At 48.8% G+C, this 23,081-nt stretch overlaps 1 protein-coding gene across 1 annotated transcript; it reads left to right on the top strand.

Annotated features, from left to right (window-relative positions):
* Nucleotides 1-540: 540 nt before the first annotated feature.
* Nucleotides 541-20,958, top strand: Sec22c (SEC22 homolog C, vesicle trafficking protein). Its single transcript, XM_059268934.1, has 8 exons — nt 541-650; nt 873-1,154; nt 8,410-8,617; nt 10,746-10,909; nt 14,174-14,353; nt 16,131-16,249; nt 18,454-18,519; nt 19,039-20,958. Exons 3-8 carry the CDS (start codon nt 8,436-8,438, stop codon nt 19,237-19,239), a joined length of 912 nt encoding a protein of 303 aa, XP_059124917.1. The 5' UTR covers nt 541-650; nt 873-1,154; nt 8,410-8,435; the 3' UTR covers nt 19,240-20,958.
* Nucleotides 20,959-23,081: the final 2,123 nt, after the last annotated feature.

The raw sequence follows: 23,081 nt of genomic DNA, 5'->3' as shown, positions 1-23,081 counted from the left end.
TGCTCAACCCTACCCTCTATTCTACATGGTCTCTGGAGTAAGGAGTTCCTTGATGTGTTCACACTGACTGGCACCCACTGCGGTGCTCAGCATGTGTCAAAACAGCAGGGGCCTAACTTTGCTACCCTATCCCCCCTCCAGCCTCACAGCGAGGGTGTGTCGCTTGGGGATCGGACTTTGGCACCTCCTCCAGGCTGGCAGGAGGGACGTGCTCTTCGGATCCTCTATCTCGGGCCTCTAGCCCATCTGCGTAGCCAGCAAGAACCCACGCCCAGGGAGTGTCACTCCAGTCACGCGGGGCCTGGACGTCTCTGGAGAACAGTCCTGTCCGCTCCGGGCCAGGCATCGAGGGGACATCGGAGCCTCTTCACACCGCTCCAGGTGAGATTCCCGCGTGGGCGGCTGTGGGGGAAGCAAGCGGGTGCCAGCCCTTTAAGATTCACGCAATTCCGAAGTCTGAACAACAGGACTGCGGAGACGCACCACGATTGGTCTGTTTGGGTGTGAGCGTCGCTTAGCAGCAGCGAATGAGAGTTCAAGGTGTGCGCAAGCGCACTGCATCCTACCTCCTGCAACCCGGCCGCCGGTGACCTGCACCCGGCCGCCGGGTGGGCTGCGGTGGCCGAGGCGGAGGTCGGCCGCGGGGCGAGGTGAGGCTGGCGGGCCAAGAGGGCGTGGAGAGGCGGGGTCGGGGTTCAGGCCACCTGGGACTCCCCGAGGCCGGGCCCCCTGCACCGCGCCTACCTGCTGGGATGCGCAGCCCACTGAACCTGCGGCCCGGGGCGGGGCTGGGGCGTGTCTCGGGAGGGGCGGGGTGGCGATTCCCTTTTGGTAAACTGAGCTCTAGTCCTGGCTCTTGCTTCTTTTGATAGCAAACTTTCCTTAGCCTGCTGGTCTTGCAGGACTTGGTTTCTTCAAGGCCTGGTCACCCCTGCACCGACTTTCCTGGACTTGGATACCCCAGGACAAAGGACCTACAGAGCAGGACGGGCGTCTAGCTTGCACAAAGCCAAAGCCACGGAAGGAAGAGAGCTGCCACTGATGAAAGGAGTTGGTGCAGTTTGTGGTTTTGTGAGGCAGGGTCCCACGTAACCCGAGTTTGGCCTTGAGCTTGGGATCCTCCTGCCTCCAGCTCCCAAGCTCTGGGATCACAGGTGTGTGACTTCCGTGCCCAACTTAGTTAGTGTGATTGGTGATAAGGTCAGAAAAACAAAAGCAACACAGAACAGCACCAATGGGTAGGGGAAATGTCTGTAACAGTCTACAGAAAGTTTCTCCAGGTGAAGAGCACTTTAGGGAAATGAAAGTGGGGACAGTTTTAAGCGGTTTGACACTGATAAGCAGGATTCAGTTGCACAGTAGCTTCCTCAGGAAGACGGTTGTACCAATTAATGTAGACACTACTTAATGTTTTACAGACAACAGAGAGGACATCTTGAGATCCCATAAAGAATTTCAGATCAGCCGGGCGGTGGTGGCGCACGCCTTTAATCCCAGCACTCGGGAGGCAGAGCCAGGCGGATCTCTGTGAGTTCGAGGCCAGCCTGGGCTACTAAGTGAGTCCCAGGAAAGGCGCAAAGCTACACAGAGAAACCCTGTCTCGAAAAACAAAAAAACAAAAACAAACAAAAAAAAAAACAAAAACAAAAAAAAAAGAATTTCAGATCAAGCCAAGGGTGGCGTACACCTTTAATTCCAGCATGTGGGAGGCAGAGAGAAGCGATCTCTGTGTGTTTGAGACCAGCCTGGTCTACAGAGCGAGTTGCAGGACAGCCAGGACTACACAGTGAAACCCTGTCTCTAAAAGCCAAAACAAAAAAACCACAAAGCAAAACAACAACAAAAGGGATTTCAGATCAACTATGCCCAAAATGTGCTTGGCCAGGCAAGACAGCTGACTTTAGAGCATAATACAGTAAGGACAGGTGGTTTTGTTTTGTTTTAGAGACAGGGTCTCACTGTGTAGCCCTGGCTAGTCTTGAGATCTGCTTGCCTCTTCCTCTCAAGTGCTGGGATTAAAGGCATGCGCTGCTGAGCTACTGAGCTGTATCTCCAGCAGCTCACCCACCTACTTTGTTTTCTTTTAGACAAAGTGTCATGTAGCCTAAACTGGCCTTGAACATGCCACTTAGCTGGGGGTGACTTTGAACTCCTGACCTTCCTGCCTAAGCTCCCCAAGTACTGGTATGATTATAAACCACCAGCTTCCTAAGGGGCAGATATAACAGGTGTCACCTTGGGCCTCCTTTGCTACCAAGTCTCTGGATTTTTTTTTTTTTCTTTCAACTAGAGTCTCACTATATCCTCAGCTGCCTTGGGATTGCAGGTTTTAGCCCCACGCCCGGCTTCTGGTTAGCTGTTTGCAGTACTGCTCTGGAGAAGGAAGTCTTTAGAGAAACAGTAGCTGTGATCCTAAAGGTTTGGTTTGGAGGTCCTCGTGCCGTGGAAAGAATGCAGGAGTCTGGGATTGAAGCCTAGTTTTACCTCCCAATCCATAGGAGAAGCAGTTTCTTCTCCTGTGTAGTGGACCAGAGGAAGCTCTGAGTGCTTGCTAGCATTATCCATACGAAGGTCCCAGTCCCTCTGCATCCTCGGGAGGTTGGGCTCAGTCTATCATATGTGGTGGCTTACTGTTTGTGAATAATATGTGCATATTCTCTTGTATGCTTCAGATAATATATTCATTAATTATAACATCTTGTGCTTTATATGTGGTTGCTACATGGCATTGTTTAGGACATGATAAACCTATACATGTTCAATACAGATGCAGTTTTTTCTTTTTTTTTTTTAATATTTTCCATCTGAGGTTGGATGAATCTTCAGGTGCACTACCCACGAATACAGAGGGTGGGTTGGATTGCTTCTCAGCCTTTGGGCTGAGATCAAGTGTAGAAGGACAGCTGTGATGTTAGCCACGTCCTATCCAGTTCAGCTTCCTTCAGTTTTCAGCTCCCTTAAAGATGGTGTGGTTGATCTCTGTGTCCTTCTCTACGCCATCCTCAGCAACTTGGAGCCTAGAGGATCTCAAGTTAGGTAATCACATCTCAGATCGTGTGGCTGAGAGTGAATCCATCCAGGGTTCCCTGCTCCCTTAGCATGCTTTCCTCAGGAGTACTGTGCCTGTGGTGGGTGCTTATACTTGACTAAGTGTTTATGTGCTGAATTTGGCTCATTTTGCTAGTTGACATTTCGTTTTTTGCCCTCCCCCACGCCTGCATGTTAGGGGGATTTGAGGGAAGCTGTAGCATAAAATGACAATCACAGAGTGGCTCCTGGTATAGGCACAAAGTCTATGGAAAGAGCAAGGATAATCTGGTGTCTGGTGTTTGACAGTTACCAACACGGTAAAGGGAGTTTAGGGAGTTCTGGAGGTGGATTGAGATATGCCATATAAACCTGCGGTTGTGGCCCACATCTTTAATCCCAGCACTCAGGAGGCAGAGGCCACACTGGTCTACAGAGTAAATTCCAGGATAGCCAGGGCTACACAGAGAAACCCTGTCTCGAGAGAAAAAAAATGTGTTATATAAAACATGAACAGGGACCTTTTGATTATCACCCATGCTTCTATTCACACAGAACGCCGTCCGTAGAAACCTTCCTTGTTATTTCTCCAAGAGAATTACTGTGTGAGAATGCTCAAATATGGTTCAGAAGTGTGGCAGATGCGCTGCAGACCCACATTTCTTGTTTCCGTGAACAGAAAACTCGGTTCCTCATCCATCTGCTCAGCAGTTCTTTTAAAAAATATTTATATTGTTTGATTGATTGGTTTTTTGAGATAGGGTTGCTCTGTGTAGCCCTGGCTGTCTTGGATCTCACTCTGTAGCCTAGGGTGGCCTCTAACTGAAAGATCCGCCTGCCTCTGCCTCCTGAGTGCTGGGATTAAAGGCGTGCGCCACCACGCCTGGCTTATTGCTACCTTCTTTATCTAATAGCATGTTGTGGTGTGAGTCTCCTGTGGCGTGTTTAGCTGTCCATCTGTGGCCATGTTCAGTTCTAGTTTTTGGTTAGTGAAAACAAAGATGTAAGGAGCAGCTGTACACAGACCTGTGTGGTCATCCTTAGCCTGTTCTGGGATGAGTTCCAGGAGTGGTAGTGTACTGCCCATATTTTATTCTGAATGTGGGTAATTTGTCTTTTCTTTTTCTAACTTAGTCACATTGGTTTCTACTCTATTCTGTCCTACCTTCTGCCTGGACTTTTAAAAATATATTTTTATTTTATTTTATTTTTTGAGACAGTGTCTTACTGTGTACCAGTGGCTGTCTTGAAACTTGCTATGTAGACCAGGATGGCCTTGAACTCGTGGAGATGCCCTTGCCCCCAGTGATGAGATTAAAGGTATGAGCCACCATGCCCATCATGTTTTTTAGTTTATAATATTTCTGTGTTTATCTTTATATAGTTTTTCCATTAGTTGAGCTATGAGCAGGCTTTTACCCATGAGTTTTGTGTGTGTGTGTGTGTGTGTGTGTGTGTGTATGTATGTGTGTGTGTATTTAGAGAGAGAGAAATTGTCACAGTCTCCTGATAAAAGCATTTTATTATTTCAAGTTAAATGTAGAAACTTTCCTGTGGCTCTTCACCCTTTCACCCTTGCATATTTATGGGTGTCCTTTTTTTTTTTTTTTTTTTTTTTTTTGGTTTTTCGAGACAGGGTTTCTCTGTGTAGCTTTGCGCCGTTCCTGGATCTCGCTTTGTAGACCAGGCTAGCCTCGAACTCACAAAGATCCGCCTGGCTCTGCCTCCCAAGTGCTGGGATTAAAGGCATGCGCCACCACCGCCCGGCTATGTGTGTCCTTTTTAAATAATTTTTTTTTTTTGTTTTTATGTTCATTGGTGTTTTGTTTGCATGTATGTCTGTGTGAGAGTGTTAGATCCCTTGGAACTGGAGTTATAGACAATTATGAGTTGCCATGTGGGTGCTGGGAATTGAACCTGGGTCCTCTGGAAAAGCAGCCAGTGCTCTTAACCACTGAGCCATCTTTCCAGCCCCAATTATGATTGTCTTGTATGTTTCCTTTGCATACAGGAGAACCATACCAGACACAGCCATCAGGCCTGCTTTACAAAGCTCAGTGGGAGAATGGCCTTTTATGTTTCCCATGGTTTTATTCTTTTATTTCCTTCTGCTCCAAAGTTCCTGCTTTTACAATTTCCATCTTGCTAAGTGAACTTTCTTTAGCAGTTTATGATAGTGGCACATTTTTTAGGTATTCCTTTAAGCATGCTCTGATTTTTCCCTTCGTTCTTTTCATTTTAGATTATTAATTGTGTGTGTGTGTGTGTGTGTGTCTGTGTGGTGTGTGTGTGTGTGTGTGTGTAGGTATGTGCACATGAGGACAGTACCTGAAGAAACCAGAAGAGGGCTTCTATCACCTGGAACTGGAGTTATAATGGTTGTGAGCCACCATGTGGGTGCTGGGAATTGAACCTGGGTCCTCTGTAAGAGCAGCCCGTGCTCTAAACACAAGCCATTTCTCCAGCCTCCAGACTAGTCTTTAGTGCAAGGCTTTCCTAGCTTTCGAGGCTGCACCACTCCTGATTCTGAGTCAAGGAAGCAGGTTTTGTTGCAGTGATGGGGTGTGTTACCTGTGCCCGCTCCTCATTGGCTGCTCTTAGTGCTGGTTCCTCCAGCACTAGGGCTGAGACCTGAGGCACAGAAGGGTCCCGTGACCCTCCCATTTGCTCTCTTGCCTCCTTTTAGAACCTCTGTGATTGTTCTATAGCTGAGGTCCAGGGTTTTTTGCACTTAGTAGGACCTGGGAAAGCCGTACTCTGCACTTCCAGGAACAGAGCAGCCACATCTCTTGATCTCCCATTTTTCTCTTCTGAGTTTTGGAGGCAGGGTCTCACTTTGTATCCCAAGCTGGCTTTGAACTCAGGGTCCTCCTCCTTCAGCCACTGGAGAGCAGGGACAACAGGCCTCCAGGCATGCCCTCTTATTCAGTATAGATTGCCTCATGATAGCTCATGGCCCCAAGCTCACAAACATAAATCCCCACAAAGGTCAGCCCTCCCTTTATTACAAACTCTTTCCATCTCTTGAAGCATGTAGTTCTTTGCTTGCCGTGCTGGAGGTTAGCCCCAGGGACCTTGTGCTTACAACATGAATGTGCTACCACTGAGCTACGTCTTCCCACCCCAGGGTGCATGTTATTAAAGGAAAATGATGTTAAAAGCACTGTCTCCATTTTTTAAATTCTTCCTCAGCTGGTGTTAAGTCCCTCAGCCCTCAGGCAGCTGCCATTTCCGTCGCGCGCAGACAGAGGTGACATACTCACAGTGCCACCTTTATTCAAGATATTTAGAAGGAGTCTAAGGTTTCCGTTCTTGGCAGCTCTCATATACCTGGACAGAGCTGAAGTCAGAACTTTTGTTTGCCTTATTGAGGAAAAGCAGGTTTGGTCAGTAAAGTCTTATGGGTGAAGTTGAGGTCTTCTGGGTCCTTCTGAGAGCGGCCACACTGGTTCTCAGGATTATTGTCCCCTGGAAATGGCACCTATTTCCTCCATGCAGCCTTAGCAGGCAATTAACATATGGTAGTTTTTGTTTTTCGTTTTTTGTATTTTTCTCATTTTTCAAGACAGGTTTTCCCTGTGTAGCCATGGTATGGCTGCCCTAGAACTCGCTCTGTAGACAAGTGTGGCCTCAAACTCACAGAGATCCGCCTGCCTCTGCCTCCCGAGTGCTGGGATTAAAGGTGTGTGTCACCACTGTCTGGCTGGTAGATGTTTTACACTGGGGTGCCTAGGGCTTGTCTTAACTCTTCTGGCATAGTTTTGATTTGTTTTTTCATTTTATTTTTTTCCTTCATGCCAGGTAAGGCCATACTGACCATATGAGGCCCTTGTTTGGAATTAGTGTTTTGAACCCCAGGCCTGTTCTGTTCTCAGACTGATCCTGTGTTCTTCCTCTGTTTCAGTTAGGACATTGTAAAAATGTTTTTAAAACTCAATATTGCAAACACAAAAGTGTAAGCAGGTAGTACTGTTTGACCTCCATGCCCAGTGCCCTTCCTCACTGGGGCTGGTCTCAGGGTTAGCCATGTAAGGCTATAAAGCCTACAGTGCCCTCTGGTGGTTGGCCTGGCTTTGCAGGTGCTGCAGGATATTTGAGGCATGGCTTTTGTTCTTAACAACCTACTGTAGGGGAAGTGCAAAACCAGGGAGATGAGAAAAGTGGATATGTTTAACAGAGGGTGGAAGTCAGACCAGCCTGCAAGGTTTGGGGATATAATGGGGTTGAGAACTCCCTTGGTTTGGGTGTGGGGTGTGTGTGTGTGGGGGGAGGGGGTTTGTATGTGAGAGAGAGAGGAAGAGGGAAAGAGAGAGAGAGAATGAGAGAGAGAGAGAGAGAGAGAGAGAGAGAGAGAGAGAGGGGGGGGGGGCAGAGGCAGAGGCAGAGATTCCCTGCCCCTGAGAAGGGCACAGGTGAATAGAAGCCAGGAGTGGTGTTGGAGTAAGGTGTCTCCCTGGGGCAGTACCACTGGCGTACCACTAATGCCCATCTACAGGGTGCAAAGAGGGACGTGTAGCATAGAAAGACCAGCTGAAGCTGTTTGGCCACCTGGCCAGTCCTGGATGCAGGGCTGAATCCTATGCAGCTGTGCAGGCTGTGTCCTGTACAGATGTCCAGGAGAGTCCACAGGCAGACCTCCCCCTGCTGTGCTGTGTGAAAGGTTTCTGTCTATCCTGAGAGGTTCCTTTTCCTAATTTGCCAAAGACACCACAAGGCCCAGATCTATTTCCTTTTGTTTTTTAATATGTTCTCATAGCATGACCAAATATTCAATATCTTGCCGTGATGGGATTCGCTTCCTGATTCCCTTCAGCCATCTGTAGGGACTCATCGGTTTGAAGACCAGCTTGGTGTCATACAGCAGAAATTCGAGGATGTGCTCTCTTAGCTCCCAGCTACCTCTGCTTCTCTCTGTCCCCACCACTGCAGGGGCCAGACCCCCACTCCCCTCCACCACTGCAGGGCCCAGACCCCTGCTCTCCTCTATCACTGCAGGGCTCAGACCCCCGCTCCCCTCCACCACTGCAGGGCCCAGATCCCGCTCTCCTCCATTTTCTTGTGTGGCAATTGGACTACTTAGTATCTATCACCTTTCTGGGTGACCTGACACACACACACACACACACACACACACACACACACACACACACACACTGCCACTTGTGTCAGGCACTTCCTGCCCTTTAAGGCCTTGAACTCTGCAGCCTGTTGGCTGCCTTTGCTGCTCTTGCTCCTGAGTCCTGCTGGCCCCACCTCCTCTGCCATCCCTTTGTGTTTGGAGCAAGATGGAGAGAGTCACAGTGACAAATGGTTCGCAGTTCCGCAGTGGGGTCTCTGGCGTCTTCACCGGCCTCCCTGACAGGACGACCTTGCTTTCCTCAGGTTCCTCATGACTTCTCTCGCGGACCATGCCCATGATCTTTTTTGCCAGCGTAGTACGGGTGAGGGATGGACTGCCCCTCTCGGCCTCCACTGACTTTTACCACGCCCAGGAGTTTCTGGAATGCAGGAGGCAGCTCAAGGCCTTAGCCCGGAGGCTGGCTCAGTATCCAGGCCGAGGTTCTGCAGAAAGCCGTGACTTCCATATCTAGTAAGTAACACACACACTTTTCCAGACATCAGCAAAGTTGGGGTAATTTTACCCACATGCTAGGGTAACACTGCTGAAGGCAGCGTGGGTCAAAGGTAAAGGTACGGTCTCGGCAATCAGGTGGTGTATGCTTACAACAGAATCAGGGAAGGAGTGGGTGTCCATCCTCGGGGCCCCTGTGCAGCACTGTTGACCCATTTGTTGTTGGTAGAGCACCCTCGAATGTGGGGAGACCTGGCTCCCCTGCAGTGGGAACCCCTTTAGTCACTCTTTACTTGGGTACACCAGAAGGAGGGAAAGGATGAGAGTGGAGGAGCCCAGACACAGGAATTCCCCAAGCCATAGCCTTAGACTGTAGCTGAGGGTGGCCTTGAACTTCTGACTCTCCTGCTTCCACTTCTGGCTGCTGGATTTACAGGCATGTGACAGGCATGTGCTGCCACACTTGGTTTGTGCAAGCACTCCTACCAACCAAGCCTCATCCCAGACCAGTTTTCCCTTTTGCTATTCCGTGATAGGAACGGGAATGAAAGTGAGTGAGGGTATGTCTCTCCTTTCAAAGAACTTAAAATCTCATGAGAGAACAAGAGAAATGGATTATTGAGTTAATAAAACAGGGAAAGCCCATGGTGGGTACCAGTGATGATGATGCTGGAGGCTGTGAATACTTTGGCTTTCCTTTGCTTCCAGTGGCTTATGAAACACGTGGCAGGATCAGGCAGGTCAGGCCGGGTCACGTGCTTTACAGAGGAGGAATTGAGGTCAAGGGACTTAAGGAAGCTTCAGCTGGTGATGGTGGAGCCAGGATTTGAAGGCAGCCAGTTGGGCCCCAGGTCCGCCACTCACGTGCTCGGTCCTTCTTGTGTTGAGGGGCAAGGCAGGCTTTTAAATAGCAAAGTGCCTTGTTACAGAATTTACACCTGCGATTTCACTAGTTAGGTCTTTGCTTACCAAGTCCCTTCTCTTCCCCTTTCATAATACATACAACTGGCCAGAGAAATTGGCGTCACTTTAGGGCCGTTTGGTCTCAGAATGATAAAAGCAGAAAGCAAGTGCCAGCTTGGCCTGAGGGAAGACTGAAGGGTAGTACCAGGCAAGAAGGGCGGTGGATGGAGACCTGGATGCCACCTTGTGGAGGCCGCCGCCACCGCCTCCTCCTCCTCCTCCTTGCACCATCTACTTGAGTCCTGAGAAGCTATGTGTGTCTCCAACATCATAATCCAATCCGGGTTAGCTTGGTGACTTTTAAAAAACAGGATTGTAAATGCTCCACCTTTGCTTTTTCTCATTTTGCTTGCCTTTGTGGTGCAGGACCCCAACACCTGTGCACGCAAGGCCAAGGCTCTCCTCGTGAGTCACCGCCAACTCACATTATTTATCCTTGTCACAGAGGAAGCTTAGTCACTTTTTTTTTTTTTTTTTTTTTTTGGTTTTTCAAAACAGGGTTTCTCTGTGTAGACCTGGCTGTCCTAGAACTCAGAGATCCACCTGCCTCTGCCTTCTGAGTGCTGGGATTAAAGGCGTGCGCCACCACTGCCCAGCAGTCATTTCTTTTTAAAATTGACTTATTATCGTGTGGTGTGTACACATAAATGTGGTTATTCAGATATCGTAGCCTGCACAGGGAGGTCCGTCTCCCACTGCGTTAAGGTCAGGCCTCCCTTGTTGTTCCAGGCTAGCTGGCCTGCAAGCCGCTAAGCAGTTCTGTCTCCAGCTCCCATTTTGCCCTGGGAGTGCTTGGATTACAGACGCACACCTCCACATCCAGCTTTTAAATTCTGGGGATGTAACTCGGTCGTCAGTCTCGGCAGCAAGCACCATTATTTGCTGAGCCATCTTGTCAGCCTTAGTCTTTTCTTAATTTTTTTTAAAATTTAGATTTATTTATTTACTTTTATGTGTCTAAGTGCTTTGCCTGTATGTATATGTGTACACCAAGTCTGCCTGTAATCCCAGCACTCAGGAGGCTGAGGCAGGAGGCTCATCAGTTAAAGGCCAGCCTGGGCTACATAATTTGAAGCCAGCCTGAGCTACATAGAGAGATCTGTCTTTAAAGCAGAGCGGAGACAACAGCACAGAGGGGAATTAATCTGTTTCCTGACAGCTCAGACATCACCTTCTCTTTCAGTTTTTCGTCATCGCGGGACGTGGCCTGCATGGCTATCTGCTCACACCAGTGCCCAGCAGCCATGGCCTTCTGCTTCCTGGAGACTCTGTGGTGGGACTTCACGGCTTCCTATGGCACCACGTGCATTGGCCTGGCCTCCCGGCCCTACGCTTTTCTCGAGTTCGGTTTGTGGCTGTCTTCTTGCTTTTCTTTTCTCGTATGATGTTACATGTGTGGAAACTGAAGTTTAGGTTTGTCTTTAACCATCAAGGAAAACCGAGGGAGGTTCAGCCACATGCCCTTGATTTCATAGCAGTTAAGGTGGTCATGAAGCTTACGGTTGCTTTCTGTGTCTTCAGAGCCCGTAGGGAGGTGGAGGAAGGAAGCTGGAGTCAGCAAACCATAGCCTGTGTAGTTCAGAGGTATGTTGTAGAAATCAGGGCTGTTATCTGTGGATGATAGATACCCATAGATATCTGTCTGTGGATGCTTTGCCCAAGCAGGATGTGTCCAGCAGCCTGAAGTGTTACTGTCTTACACTTGGAGAAAGCTCTGCTGACACCAGTCCTGGGCAGAGCCGCTCAGGAAGTTCCTCCATGGTGAGTAAGTCCAGAAGGTGGAGGAAGTGTTTCCAACTTCTATGGTGATTTCACATTCCTGCAATATTTTTTTCTGCATTTTTTTCTCTTCTTTTTTTTTTTTTTTTTTTTCTTTTTCTCTTTTTTTTTTTTTTTTTTTTTTCCCTAAGGTCCTGCTCATTATGATAGGAAGCAATGCATTTTTTTCAAAACATCCTGCTGTGATGGTTTGGAAATGAGAAATTTTGGTCCTTCCTTCAGCAGGTTGACAAGGCCTGCTCTGGCAGAAGACATTTTTGTTCCAGCTCAGCCAGAAGGGCCTGTGTGGTTCCCAAGTCTACAGAACACAGCCTGGGGGTCACAGTGCGCGTTTAGTTTCTGCCAAGCATGATTCCTTTTGAGTCTAGGGCAGCAGTTCTCAGTGTGTGTTGAAACCCTTTCGGGGACCTAAGAGCCTTTTCACAGAGGTCACTTAAGACCATCAGAGAACACAGATATTAGCTGGGCGGTGGTGGCGCACGCCTTTAATCCCAGCATTCGGCAGGCAGAGCCAGGCAGATCTCTGAGTTCGAGGCCAGTCTGGTTTACAGAGCGAGATCCAGGACAGGCACCAAAACTACACAGAGAAACCCTGTCTCGAAAAAACAAAACAAAACAAAAAACCCCAAACAAACGAACAGACAAAAAAACACAGATATTTACATTACAATCCATAACAGCAGCAAAATTACAGTTAGGAAGTAGCAACAAAATAACTTTGTGACTGGGGGCCACCACTACATGAGAAACTGAATTAAAGGGTCGTAGGAAGGTTGAGAACCACTGGTCTAGGGAGTCAGAGAGGTGGGTGTTGGCTATTCAGTCTCTGAGGTGGACTTGAGCAGGGATCTGGAAGTGTTTGGTACAGGCAGTCAGGTGTGAGGCCAGCACTTAGGCCATCTGGCTATGCCTGCCAGAATCCTCACCTTCCCTCGGTGACCTCCTGCCTGGCCATTGGGTGTGGTCAGATTTTTCTTTTGTGACCTTCAGCTTACAAATAACAACACAGAGACTTTCTATTAATTATGAAAACTTGTTCTTAGCTTAGGCTTTTTTCTTTTTCTTTTTTTTGGTTTTTCGAGACAGGGTTTCTCTGTGTAGCTTTGTGCCTTTCCTAGAACTCACTTGGTAGCCCAGGCTGGCCTCGAACTCACAGAGATCCGCCTGGCTCTGCTTCCCGAGTGCTGGGATTAAAGGCGTGCACCACCACCGCCCGGCTAGCTTAGGCTTTTTTCTAATTAGCTCTTATAACTTAAATAACCTGTTTATATTAATCTACGTTCTATCACGTGGCTTGGTTACCTTTCCTCCGTCCTGTATGTCCGACTTGTTCTGCAACCCAGTCGCTTCTCCTGCTTGCCTAGATTTATCCCTCTGACTTTCTCTCTGCTAGAAATCCTACCTATCCTCTCCTGCCGAGCTGTTGGCCATTCAGCTCTTTATGACACCAGTCACAGTGATACATCTTCACACGGTATACAAATATCCCACAATTGGGAATGGATGGGAGCAGCACCCCCTGGCTGTCACTCTTGGGTAGGGACGCCCTGCTGTGCAGACCTTACTGTGGCAGACCTGAGGAGCTCTGGGAGGCTGTGAAGCTGCTGTCTGTGGACCCTCTGCTTGCTGTCAGGAGTGTGGTGGCTGTCGCCAGGCAGACCACATCTGTGGCTCCCTTGGCATCAGTTAATTTGGAGAGGAATGGCGCTGCATTCTTTGCCCCGAATCTCTGTATGTGCCTTCCTTGCCCAGCAGTGAGCTGGATCTGCCAGGAGACCTTCCCTAGCACCACCGTGATTCCTTAGTGTTTGGGAGTAGGAGTCAGAACAGTGGTATTAGAATTGTGTGTGATTGGGCCTCCAAATGCATGCACAGTTCTACTTCAAAAATTTGTTAGGCCAGGCATGGTGATACACACCTGGAATCCTGGCAGTTGGGCCCGTTAGGCATTCAAGGCCATCCTTGGCTACACAGCAAGTTTGAGGCCAGCCTGGACTGTATGACCCCTTAGCTTAAAAAAAAAACAAAACAAATAAAACCATGTCATGATTTGTTGAAATGGGTTAATAGTAATACAACTAAAAGAATCAAAACCAATACTCCTCTCCTAGTTTGTTGTCTGTTGCTGTGATAAACACTATGACCAAGAGCACCTTGAGAAGAAAAGAGTTATTTGGCCATATATATATATGATATAGCAATATCACAAAGGGAAGTCAGGCAGAGACGTAAGGAGGGAACCTGGAGTGGGAACTGAAACAGAGGCCTCAGAGGAACCCTGCTTACAGGCTCGCCCCTCATGGCTTGTTCAGTCTGCTTTCTTGTACAGCTCAGGCCTGTCTCCCCAGGGGTGGCTCTGCCCTCTCACATCATAGGTCAACCTCATGGAGGCGATTTCTCATCTGGAAAGGTCCCTCTTCCCAGATGGCTCTAGCTTGTGCCAAGTTGGCAAACACAACCTGCACACCTCCAAACATGGCATCCCAGCTTGTACATCGGATCGAGGTCGTATTTATTTGTGATTTTTTTTTTTCAAAAAGCTTTTGATATGAGACCATTAGGGATAGTCCTTCCCCCTGCCAGGCTTGGCCCAGTGCCTCCTGCCAGGTCTGGGTCCCTGAGATTGGTCTTCCTGAGGCCATACTTAATTATTCTGCTTTGAAAAAATGGATCAGACTAGTGTTAATGCGGAGCAGTCATCTGACCTTCCGTAACTGACTCAGTTTGGAATCTGGCTGACTTACTAGTTGCTTAGCAACAGGCGCTTCGCCTCCCACACGCTGTCTTGGAGCACCCGTTCTGATGATGCTCAACATGGGCTTCTTTCTGCAGACAGTGTCATTCAGAAAACAAAGTGGCATTTTAACCACACGAGTTCCTCCCAGATGAAGAGTGGCTTAGAAAAGATTCAGGAGGAGCTTGAGTTCCAGCCTCCAGCAGTTCTGTCCCTGGAGGGCACAGATGTGACAAATGGCATGCTGAACGGCCACACCCCAGTGTACTCTGAGCCTGGTAAGTGAAGATGAAGGGATGTATGTCAAATAGAACTTTTTTCCCCCACTGGAAAAATGGGCTTGTTTGGTGGTGGCATATCAGATATGTTGGGGAGAATATATGGACCCTATATCTGCATGGTTGTTATAAAAACAAAACAAAAACCTTACTGTTGTGATAGCAGCTTGCTTCAAGGAAGCAGTCTGATGACATGCTGGAGTTTCCAGACTGACTTGGCAGGTTGTTCATCAAGGTGACGTTCACAAGTTTACACGTTATGAGAACTGGTGTGTTGGAAGCACCTCGTGGGACTGCATGGATTCTCCTTGGCTTACCACATTATTGAGACACTGGAAGCCTGCGCTGGGAAGCCCCAGCCCTCTTGTTGGAAAAGGGAAATAGGGGAAGTATTCTGCCCTGGGGGCCAGTGGAATGGCTCTGTGTGTAAAGGCTTGCCTCTAAGCCTAAGCACCTGGGTTTGCTCCCTGGGGACCACATGGTAGTAGGACAGTCCCTTCAGTTGTCCTCTGACCTCTGAACTCAAGCGATGGCGCATCCCCTGGAAGATCTGTCTACATTGTAACAATCTAATTTTAAAGACTTCTGTAGTAAACTCCAGGCTTGAAGTTTTAAGTGGCATATTAAATATGTTTGGTTTCGGCTTAATGTGTTTAAACCAGTAAGTTCACAGGTTGGCTCACCTGCCAGTCAGCAAGCTGCTCTTGTTTGTGTTGGGAGGATTTGAAGAAGGCTGGGTAACTGAGCCCAAGCTTCTCCCTTGCCATGCATGAACACAGGGACCCCTTTGTAATGTATGTTTTGTTTTTTTAAACACTTAGAAAAGAGGAGCAAATCCCAAAAGCGCCAAGTTACCCATCTGTCTAGGACATTTTACTGCCTCACCTAATTGTCCCAAGGCTAGAGTCCTCACAGGTAGCATGTTCTGTTCTAACGGGAACTCGAATTGCTCCATGCGAACTAACACACTAACATTAGCATTAGCTGGGCTGTGGCTTCCAGGGGACGTGCGCGCGCGCGCGCGCGCGGGGAAATGTCAGGACCAGAAAGGGTACTGAGGAAGGAGCACAGCAGGAGAGCAGGCTGGCAGCATCTGTGAACCAGACTTGGTTTTAATGGTGACCTTCGGAGAGAGCAAGTCTGTGCTCCCATTATCGTCCCGGCTACAGTTGCAGCCCAGACAGTCAGATTGTTCTAGATTGACTACCTCCTCTTCCTGTGCATTTTAGAGTTTAAGGACTTGTCTTCTGTGAATTTCTCTGGATGCCCACGTGACACTGAACATTGTCCTTGTTGGGAAAAGAGTGGAGCAGTTTACAAACTGAGACTGAGGCAGGTGGTGGGGTGCTCTAGAGACTTGAGGGTCCCTGCCCCCAGCATCTCAGCCTGACCGGTTGGCATGCAGTATCGGGTGACTCTGTGTTGGGACATCCCACTGGCACTTGCCTGTCCTGGTGACAGTTACAGGTGTCTCTGGACACCTCCCTCTGGGAGCACATCACCCCTGGTTAAAATAAAAAAACTACTAAGTGCTTACAAATTTGTGTTTGACACAAAAAGGGCTTTTTTCCCCGGAAGAGGTTCACCTCCGTTTCTGAGATCCATTCTGGCGTTCATTCCTGGCTTGCCCCGCTGACTTCCGTTGCTTTTTAGATGTGTGCTTGTGGTTCTGCGTTTAGCATCGTGAGTCTGTTAGCAGAGGTATAGTTGGTGTCCTGTTCCCTTCTGTCACAGAGACGCAATTCTCACAAGACACTCTTTTCTTTTCATTGTGAAGCTCCGAATGTCCGGATGGAGCCGGTGACAGCCCTGGGTGTCCTCTCCCTTGTCCTCAACATCATGTGTGCTGCCCTGAACCTCATCCGTGGAGTTCACCTCGCAGAGCACTCTTTACAGGTGACCCCTCTACAGGTCCCTTTTTTTTTTTTTTTGGTGGTCTTGGAGATTGAATCCAGGACCTTATGAATGCTTCAGCATGCGCCTTTTGCCCTGGAGCTGTATCCCCAACCCTTCTTTACAGTCCGGATGGAAAGACGGACACAGAAGCTGTCATGGGAGACAGATTGTCATGGGGTTAGGATTTTTGTTTGTTGTTTTTGATTTTTTGAGACAGGGTTTTTCTGTGTAGTTTTGGAGCCTGTCCTGGAACTCGCTCTATAGACCAGGCTGGCCTCGAACTCACAGAGATCTGCCAGCCTCTGCCTCCTGAGTGCTGTGATTAAAGGTGTGCGCCACCACTGCCCAGTGCTTTTTTCCTTTTTTTGAGACAGGGTTTCTTTGTGTAACAGCTCTGGCTGTTCCAGAACTCATTCTATATACCAGGCTGGTCTCGAACTCACAGAGATCTGCCTGCCTCTGCCTCTCAAGTGCGGGGATCAAAGGTGTGCGCCATCACCACTGCCCGGCACAATTAGATTTTCTGAATGTTAAAAATTCAAATAAAATGTTTTAGAAATTTTAATCCATAAGCTGGATATGGTGATGCACCCCCATAATACCAGCACTGGAGAGGTAGAGGCAGGAAGATCAGAAGTTCACATCCCATCTTCAGCTACATAAGAGTTCTGGGCCAGCTTATGGTAGAGTATAAAAATAAAAGAATCTGAAACAAAAAATTGCTCTTTGTAGTAAGTTGAACAAATCTGGAAGGATCCTTTTGTGGTTATCTTTGGGAGTTCTGGGATGTTGCTAAGAAGTAGGTAGCTTGCTGTAAGGACTTTGGGCTGCCTCTGAGCCCTTAGGAACCAAGGATCCACTATCAACAGGATGCAGGTTGGGTTTTCACACTGCCAGGCTCTGGGTAAAGATGTTCCCACCGAGTGGTGTGTGGCCCACAGGAGCCTCTTCTCTTGTGGGAGACCCACATCCCTGAGATGAAGTGAGCATTCCTTTTGTTGGCCACTGGTGGTGAAACAACTTTCTGTTTCAATGCTTTCTTCAAATATTTCTTAAAAAATATTTTTGGAAATATTTCAAACACTTGACAAAGGAATCGAACTATTATTTGTGTAAGCAGGTAGTTGTTATTTTTAAAGATAGAACCATAGTTTTTTTTTTCTTTATAGATTTTTGTCTCATTGTTTTCTTTGGGCATTTTTTAATCTTACTGGCCTTTTGATTATATATTATGGTTTCTGATCTTGTGTTTTTATGGATTTTGGGGTTTGTGTGTATTTACTGTGCTTTTAAATTTTCTTTTTCTTTATTTTTTTATTTTATTATTATTATTTTTGCCTTTTTTTTTAAGAGAGAAAGAAAGCATGGAGTTGGTTGGGTGGGGAGGTGGGGAGAGTCTGGGAGGGGGTGGGGGAGAGGAAACCGAGACCAGAATATACCATGTGAATTTTCAATTAAAAAGAAAAGATAGCCAGCCAGTGGTGGCACATGCCTTTAATCCCAGCACTTGGGAGGCAGAGCCAGGCGGATCTCTGTGAGTTCAAGGCTAGCCTGGGCTACAGAGCGAGATCCAGGACAGGCACCAAAGCTACACAGAGAAACCCTGTCTCCAAAAACCAAAAAAGGAAAAGATAAAGCCATAGTGCTCCTAGGAGTGTTACCTGTTGACTAGAGAGGAAGGGTGGTGTTTGGTGGGTATTGAACCAGGAGGCTGATGTGGACGGAGCCCCTGGAAGAGCAGCATCAGCCTGTTTTAGAGCTGTAGCTGTGAAACTCCTTAGGCCGGTTACCACATCTCATTCTTGACCACTGTGTGGTGTGACTCAGGCATCTGTCAGCTGTTTGTAGTAGGATTGGTGCCTGGCTGGCAAGGTGGTTAAGATAGACCCTGCCTTGAGGTTCTCGTGGCCTCGTGCAGGGACAGCACTGAGGAGGCGACCGTGCCCGGGTTCTAGAAGCTTAGCATTAACAGCTGAGAAAGGTTCTGAAGGGTGAAGGTATGGGGAGCTCACTGCATGTGGAGGATGTATCATGGAGGCCTGGGACAGGAGTAGAAACAGTTTGTCTAACTGTTGAGAAAGGTCACATCCAACCCTGGATCTGGCTAGGCATCAGTCACACCATTGAAGTGGGAATAACAAACTTCATACCACAGTGGTTCCTTTCAGTCAAACCTTCTTCTTTGTGCCCCGGATCTGTTTCAGGTTGCCCAGGAAGAAGTTGGAAACATCCTGGCCTTCTTTATTCCTTCTGTGGCCTGCATGGTCCAGGTGGGTGCAGTCCCTGACTGGGTGCTTTTGGAGACTGCAAGCAGGTGCCTGAGGAAACAGTGACACCCAGTGTGGCCGTGACTCCGGAGAAATCACAGTAGGGATGCATGGCTTTCTCTCATAGCTTGCTCAGCTGTCATGGTCTCTGAGGAGGACTTCACAAGGAGGCCACTCAGTCTTGGGAGGGCCTTCCTGCTTGTTCTGCCCCCTATACTGCATCTCTTGTCTTCTCTGCATCCCCAGTGTGGACATCTGCCTGTGTGTCTCCAACATTCCCCCTCCTGTGACACCTGTTTTGTTCTCTTTGAATCTCCTCCTGTTCATCCGGTGATCAGCAGCCGCCGGTCCCAGCTTTGCTGTAGCGAATTCAGTTAATAAGTAAACACATACAGGTATCAGTTAATAGGTGAATGCATACAGGTGTCAGTTAATAGGTGAATGTATGTAACTGTTTGTGGCTGCATCTGACTTGAGGCTGTCTGCTGCTTTCTGATTGAATGTGATGTGGTCTCATTTCAGTGTTATCTGTACCTGTTCTACAGTCCAGCAAGGACTCTGAAGGTGGTGCTGATGCTGGCCTTCATCTGCCTGGGCAATGTGTACCTGCATGGGTTGAGGAACACCTGGCAGATCCTCTTCCACATCGGAGTGGCTTGTCTGTCTTCATATCAGATCCTGACCAGACAGCTGCAGGAGAGGCAGTCTGACTATGGAGTGTGAGGACAGCATCATGCAGTGATGCCTTTGATTTCCCCCGCCCCGGAAGGCCAGTCTGTTTCCACTCCTGCTTCTCAACTTCACCTCAAATCTCCATCCTTGAAGCTCACAGATTCTGGCAGGTGCAGCGGAGGACCCAGGGCTGCTGGTTGCAGTCTTGGTCTGCGTGGAACATTTGTGCAGAACTGCCAGCCGAGCACAGGACAGGGCGGCCGAAGCTGGAGCTTGCTCAGAGAGCATCTCTGACGGTCAGAGTGACCATGTTTTGGTCTCCCGAATGGAATGATACTGCAAACTGCTAGATTCTGTAGTTTTAGTCATTGGTGGGTATCTGCTGAAGTCCGTTTGCAGCTTCAGTGTGACTCCAGCTGTGCTCAGTGTCAGTTCAGGGTGAATACGCTTCATACGTATAAGCTAGGTAAATTTTGTTTACATTTTTGATAACTTGGGTTCGATATACTTTTGGAATATTTAAATATATTTTGGATATAAATTGAAGCTCATTTAGAACAAAGGCAAACTTAGACTGAGGAAATGCTAAGGAAATCCGAGTTTATTTAATTTACAGAGACCTTTTATGGTGATGGGACTGTTATGGTGGGATACAGATGTGGTTTATATCTATTTTCAGGGTCCAGCCGAAGATCTCTAAATTAATAACCAATATTACTGGGTCATAAGCACATGGGCATGAGCAGACGTGAGAGCTTGAGGGTCCTTTCCATGGGGCAGAGAGGAGTGGGAAGTGCTGGGGTTCAGAGGTCCTTGACAGAATTAGGGAGAGGCTTCCGTCATCAGGCGGCATTGCTGGAGATGTGGTCTTGCGAACCTCCTGGAGAGGCCTCCCCTGAGCATCTCATTTAGACCAAGGGCCTCACTGTTCTGTGGACAGGCATTAAGTAGGCATTAGCACAGTAAGGCTTTGTGTGACTGACTTGCGCGTTGCAAAGCTGCTGAGATGTGCTTCTGAATCAGAGCCCCTGTGTCTCCAGTGTGGGTGTCTGGTGGCACTCAGGATGCCATGTTGGGGTTCACCCCTCTGACTTCTTCTTGGAATAGTGCACCCACAGCTTGTGGGCTGACCTGTATGGCTCCATAATTGGTAATCCTGTATTGATAGTTTTTTAAAGGAGAAAGCCATCCCCAAAGTTACTGAGGAGTGGAGGGTTAGAGCTCTTTTGTTCGGCTGTCCCTAGTACCATGTGTTGGTGAGCCACCAGGTGTCATTTTAGGAGAGAGCGTCCGTGACTCAGAACTGGGTTGGGAAAGTATTGCCATTGTGATTTTGTTTCCTTAGAGAATTTTCTGTTTTTAGTCAAATCTATAATGTCTGGGTTTGAATTCATAATGGGAACATCCTTGGGCGTGAATTTCAACCTTGTGTCTTTGTTGATTTCACACCTATGTGATTTTGTATATACTGTGCAGGCAAATGCTCACTCTTCTGAGGGAGAATTTTGAAGTGGCCAAAGAGGAAACCAGAGGGAGGAGAAAATTCTTTTAATTCAAAGCACACACTCAAAAATTTCTTTTAAGTAAGTTAAAAAAGATCAGCCTAAAAATGGATTGTTTCCTCGTAAGCCTGTGTGGTATTGTGTTGCCTGTGTCTGGAGACCACACACACTCAAGGGTCTGAGCCTGTGGTTGTCAGGTTCACAGGTGGTAACGCAGCAGTCCCCGAGGGTGAGCCCTTGCTAGAGACGCTTCACAGATGCTAGTGAGGGTGTTATCCACACTTGGTTGACACAGCTTGTGAGTTATCATCTAGACAGGGTTCCAGACTGTCATAAATGGAAGGAAAGGTGTCCTCGAGGGAAACAGAAAACAGAGAACCTTTAGCCGGAATCTAGCCGAGAAGCCTCACCTCCCTAGAGGAAGCGACTGGGGACAGGAAAGGAGCTCCAGGAACCCAGGCTTTGGGCTAACTTGTTCAGGCCTAAATGGTGGTAGCCCCATGGGATTTTTGGTGCCAGGAAGCTGGTCCCATGGCAGGAGTGCTCCTCGGTCCGCCGTGCACTGGCTGCTGCTCTGGCATCTTCAGGTGAGTGGTTAGGCAGTGCTGCCCAGCTGGCCCACGTGAAACGGTGTAGACACAGCCTCGGGCTCTCCGGGCCAGATGCTCACAGACTTGGGCTTCTGCTGATATCTGGATGGGAGTGGCCCAGCAGAAAGCATATGATTTGGGTTACTTTTCCCTCAGTAATCCTTACCTTGACGGGGACTGTACCTGACTTTCCTTTTTCTAGGTGGAGACAGCTGGACTATCTAGGGTCGAGTTTCCTCTCAGTCCCAGATGCCTCACTGACTCATGGCTGTGGTTCTTGCTGTCCATGAACCCTGTTGACATGCATTGTGGGCTTTTTCCTTGACCCCCCTTTCTTTCCTAGCTGCCGTGAATTCCCTCTCCCCTGCCTGCTTCCACTCTGCCTCCTACATTCCTGTCTCCAGATAGAGGTACAGGCTGGAGTCTGTGGAGAGACGGGAATCATGATGGAAAGGGAGCTGGCTTTGCAGTCTCACCCTCTGCCCCACTGTGGCTCAGCACTCAGGAGAAACAACTCTTTGGCTGTCATCCCTGATGGGGCTAGGGCAATAGCAGCAGACCCATGAATGTGGCTGTTTGGAGCATAGGAAACAGGGTACGAGGGCCGAACTTCTGTTCACACCTATGCTGTGCTGATCCTTGAGGGAGCCGCCTGCTCACTGTAATACCAACACAGCTCCTTCAATCTCTTCTACATGTTTGACAATGAGTGACACACGAGAGAGGCTGAACATGTCCAGGAGAGCACACATGAGAGAGGCCGGGCATGTCCAGGAGAGCACACACGAGAGAGGCCGGGCATGTCCAAGAGAGCACACACACATGAGAGAGGCCAGGCATGGTCAGGAGAGTGCGCGCGCGCGCGCGCGCGCGCGCGCGTGCGCGCGCACACACACACACACACACACACACACACACACACACACACACACACACACGAGAGAGGCCGGGCATGTCCAGGAGAGCACACACACAAGAGAGAGGTTGGGCATGTCCAGGAGTGCACACACACACGAGAGAGGCCGGGCATGTCCAGGAGAGCACACACGAGAGAGGCCGGGCATGTCCAGGAGTGCACACACACCAGAGAGGCCGGGCATGTCCAGGAGAGCACACACGAGAGAGGCCGGGCATGTCCAGGAGAGCACACACACATGAGAGAGGCCGGGCATGTCCAGGAGTGCACACACACGAGAGAGGCCGGGCATGGTCAGGAGAGCACACACGAGAGAGGCCGGACATGTCCAGGAGAGCACACACACCAGAGAGGCCGGGCATGGTCAGGAGAGCACACACACATGAGAGAGGCCGGGCATGTCCAGGAGAGCACACACGAGAGAGGCTGAACATGTCCAGGAGAGCACACATGAGAGAGGCCGGGCATGGTCAGGAGAACACACACGAGAGAGGCCGGCATGTCCAGGATGCTCGGGTCTGGGGCCATTCTGCCTGTGTGCTGTGAGAGCCAAGAATGGTGAAGGAAGGAAGAGAAACCAGGTGTGCCCTGGAGAGATGAAGTAAGGGAAGGGTCTCACAAGTCAGCCCACCCAGTGGCCTGGAGACTGCTGCTCAGTCCTGGTCACAGTGGAAGTCCCTGCCTGCTGTCCTCAGAGTCTTCACCTGTAAGAGGACAGGAACACCAGTTTACAATCCCTGTATGCACCTGTGAGAAAAGCATGTGCACTTGCAAGTGGCCACAGGGTGGATTGTCATAGAGAAAGAGAAGGGTTGCAAGATTGCTGGGTGTGTGCAGCAGGCAGCAGACCTCACCTATGTTCAAGCATTCACAAGGTGACATTTT

This window comes from Peromyscus eremicus, chromosome 7 (genome assembly GCF_949786415.1).
Source record: "Peromyscus eremicus chromosome 7, PerEre_H2_v1, whole genome shotgun sequence".
Taxonomy (NCBI): Eukaryota; Metazoa; Chordata; class Mammalia; order Rodentia; family Cricetidae; genus Peromyscus; species Peromyscus eremicus.
The sequence above is the reverse complement of the archived record's forward strand: the minus strand, read 5'-3'. Positions and strand labels throughout refer to the sequence as shown.

Coding starts and splice junctions, on each gene's coding strand:
- Sec22c (XM_059268934.1), top strand. CDS start 8,436: ATGCCCATGATCTTTTTTGCCAGCGTAGTACGGGTGAGGGATGGACTG. Junction 14,354..16,130: donor CCCAGTGTACTCTGAGCCTG/GTAAGTGAAGAT, acceptor TTCATTGTGAAG/CTCCGAATGTCCGGATGGAG. Junction 16,250..18,453: donor TCGCAGAGCACTCTTTACAG/GTGACCCCTCTA, acceptor GATCTGTTTCAG/GTTGCCCAGGAAGAAGTTGG.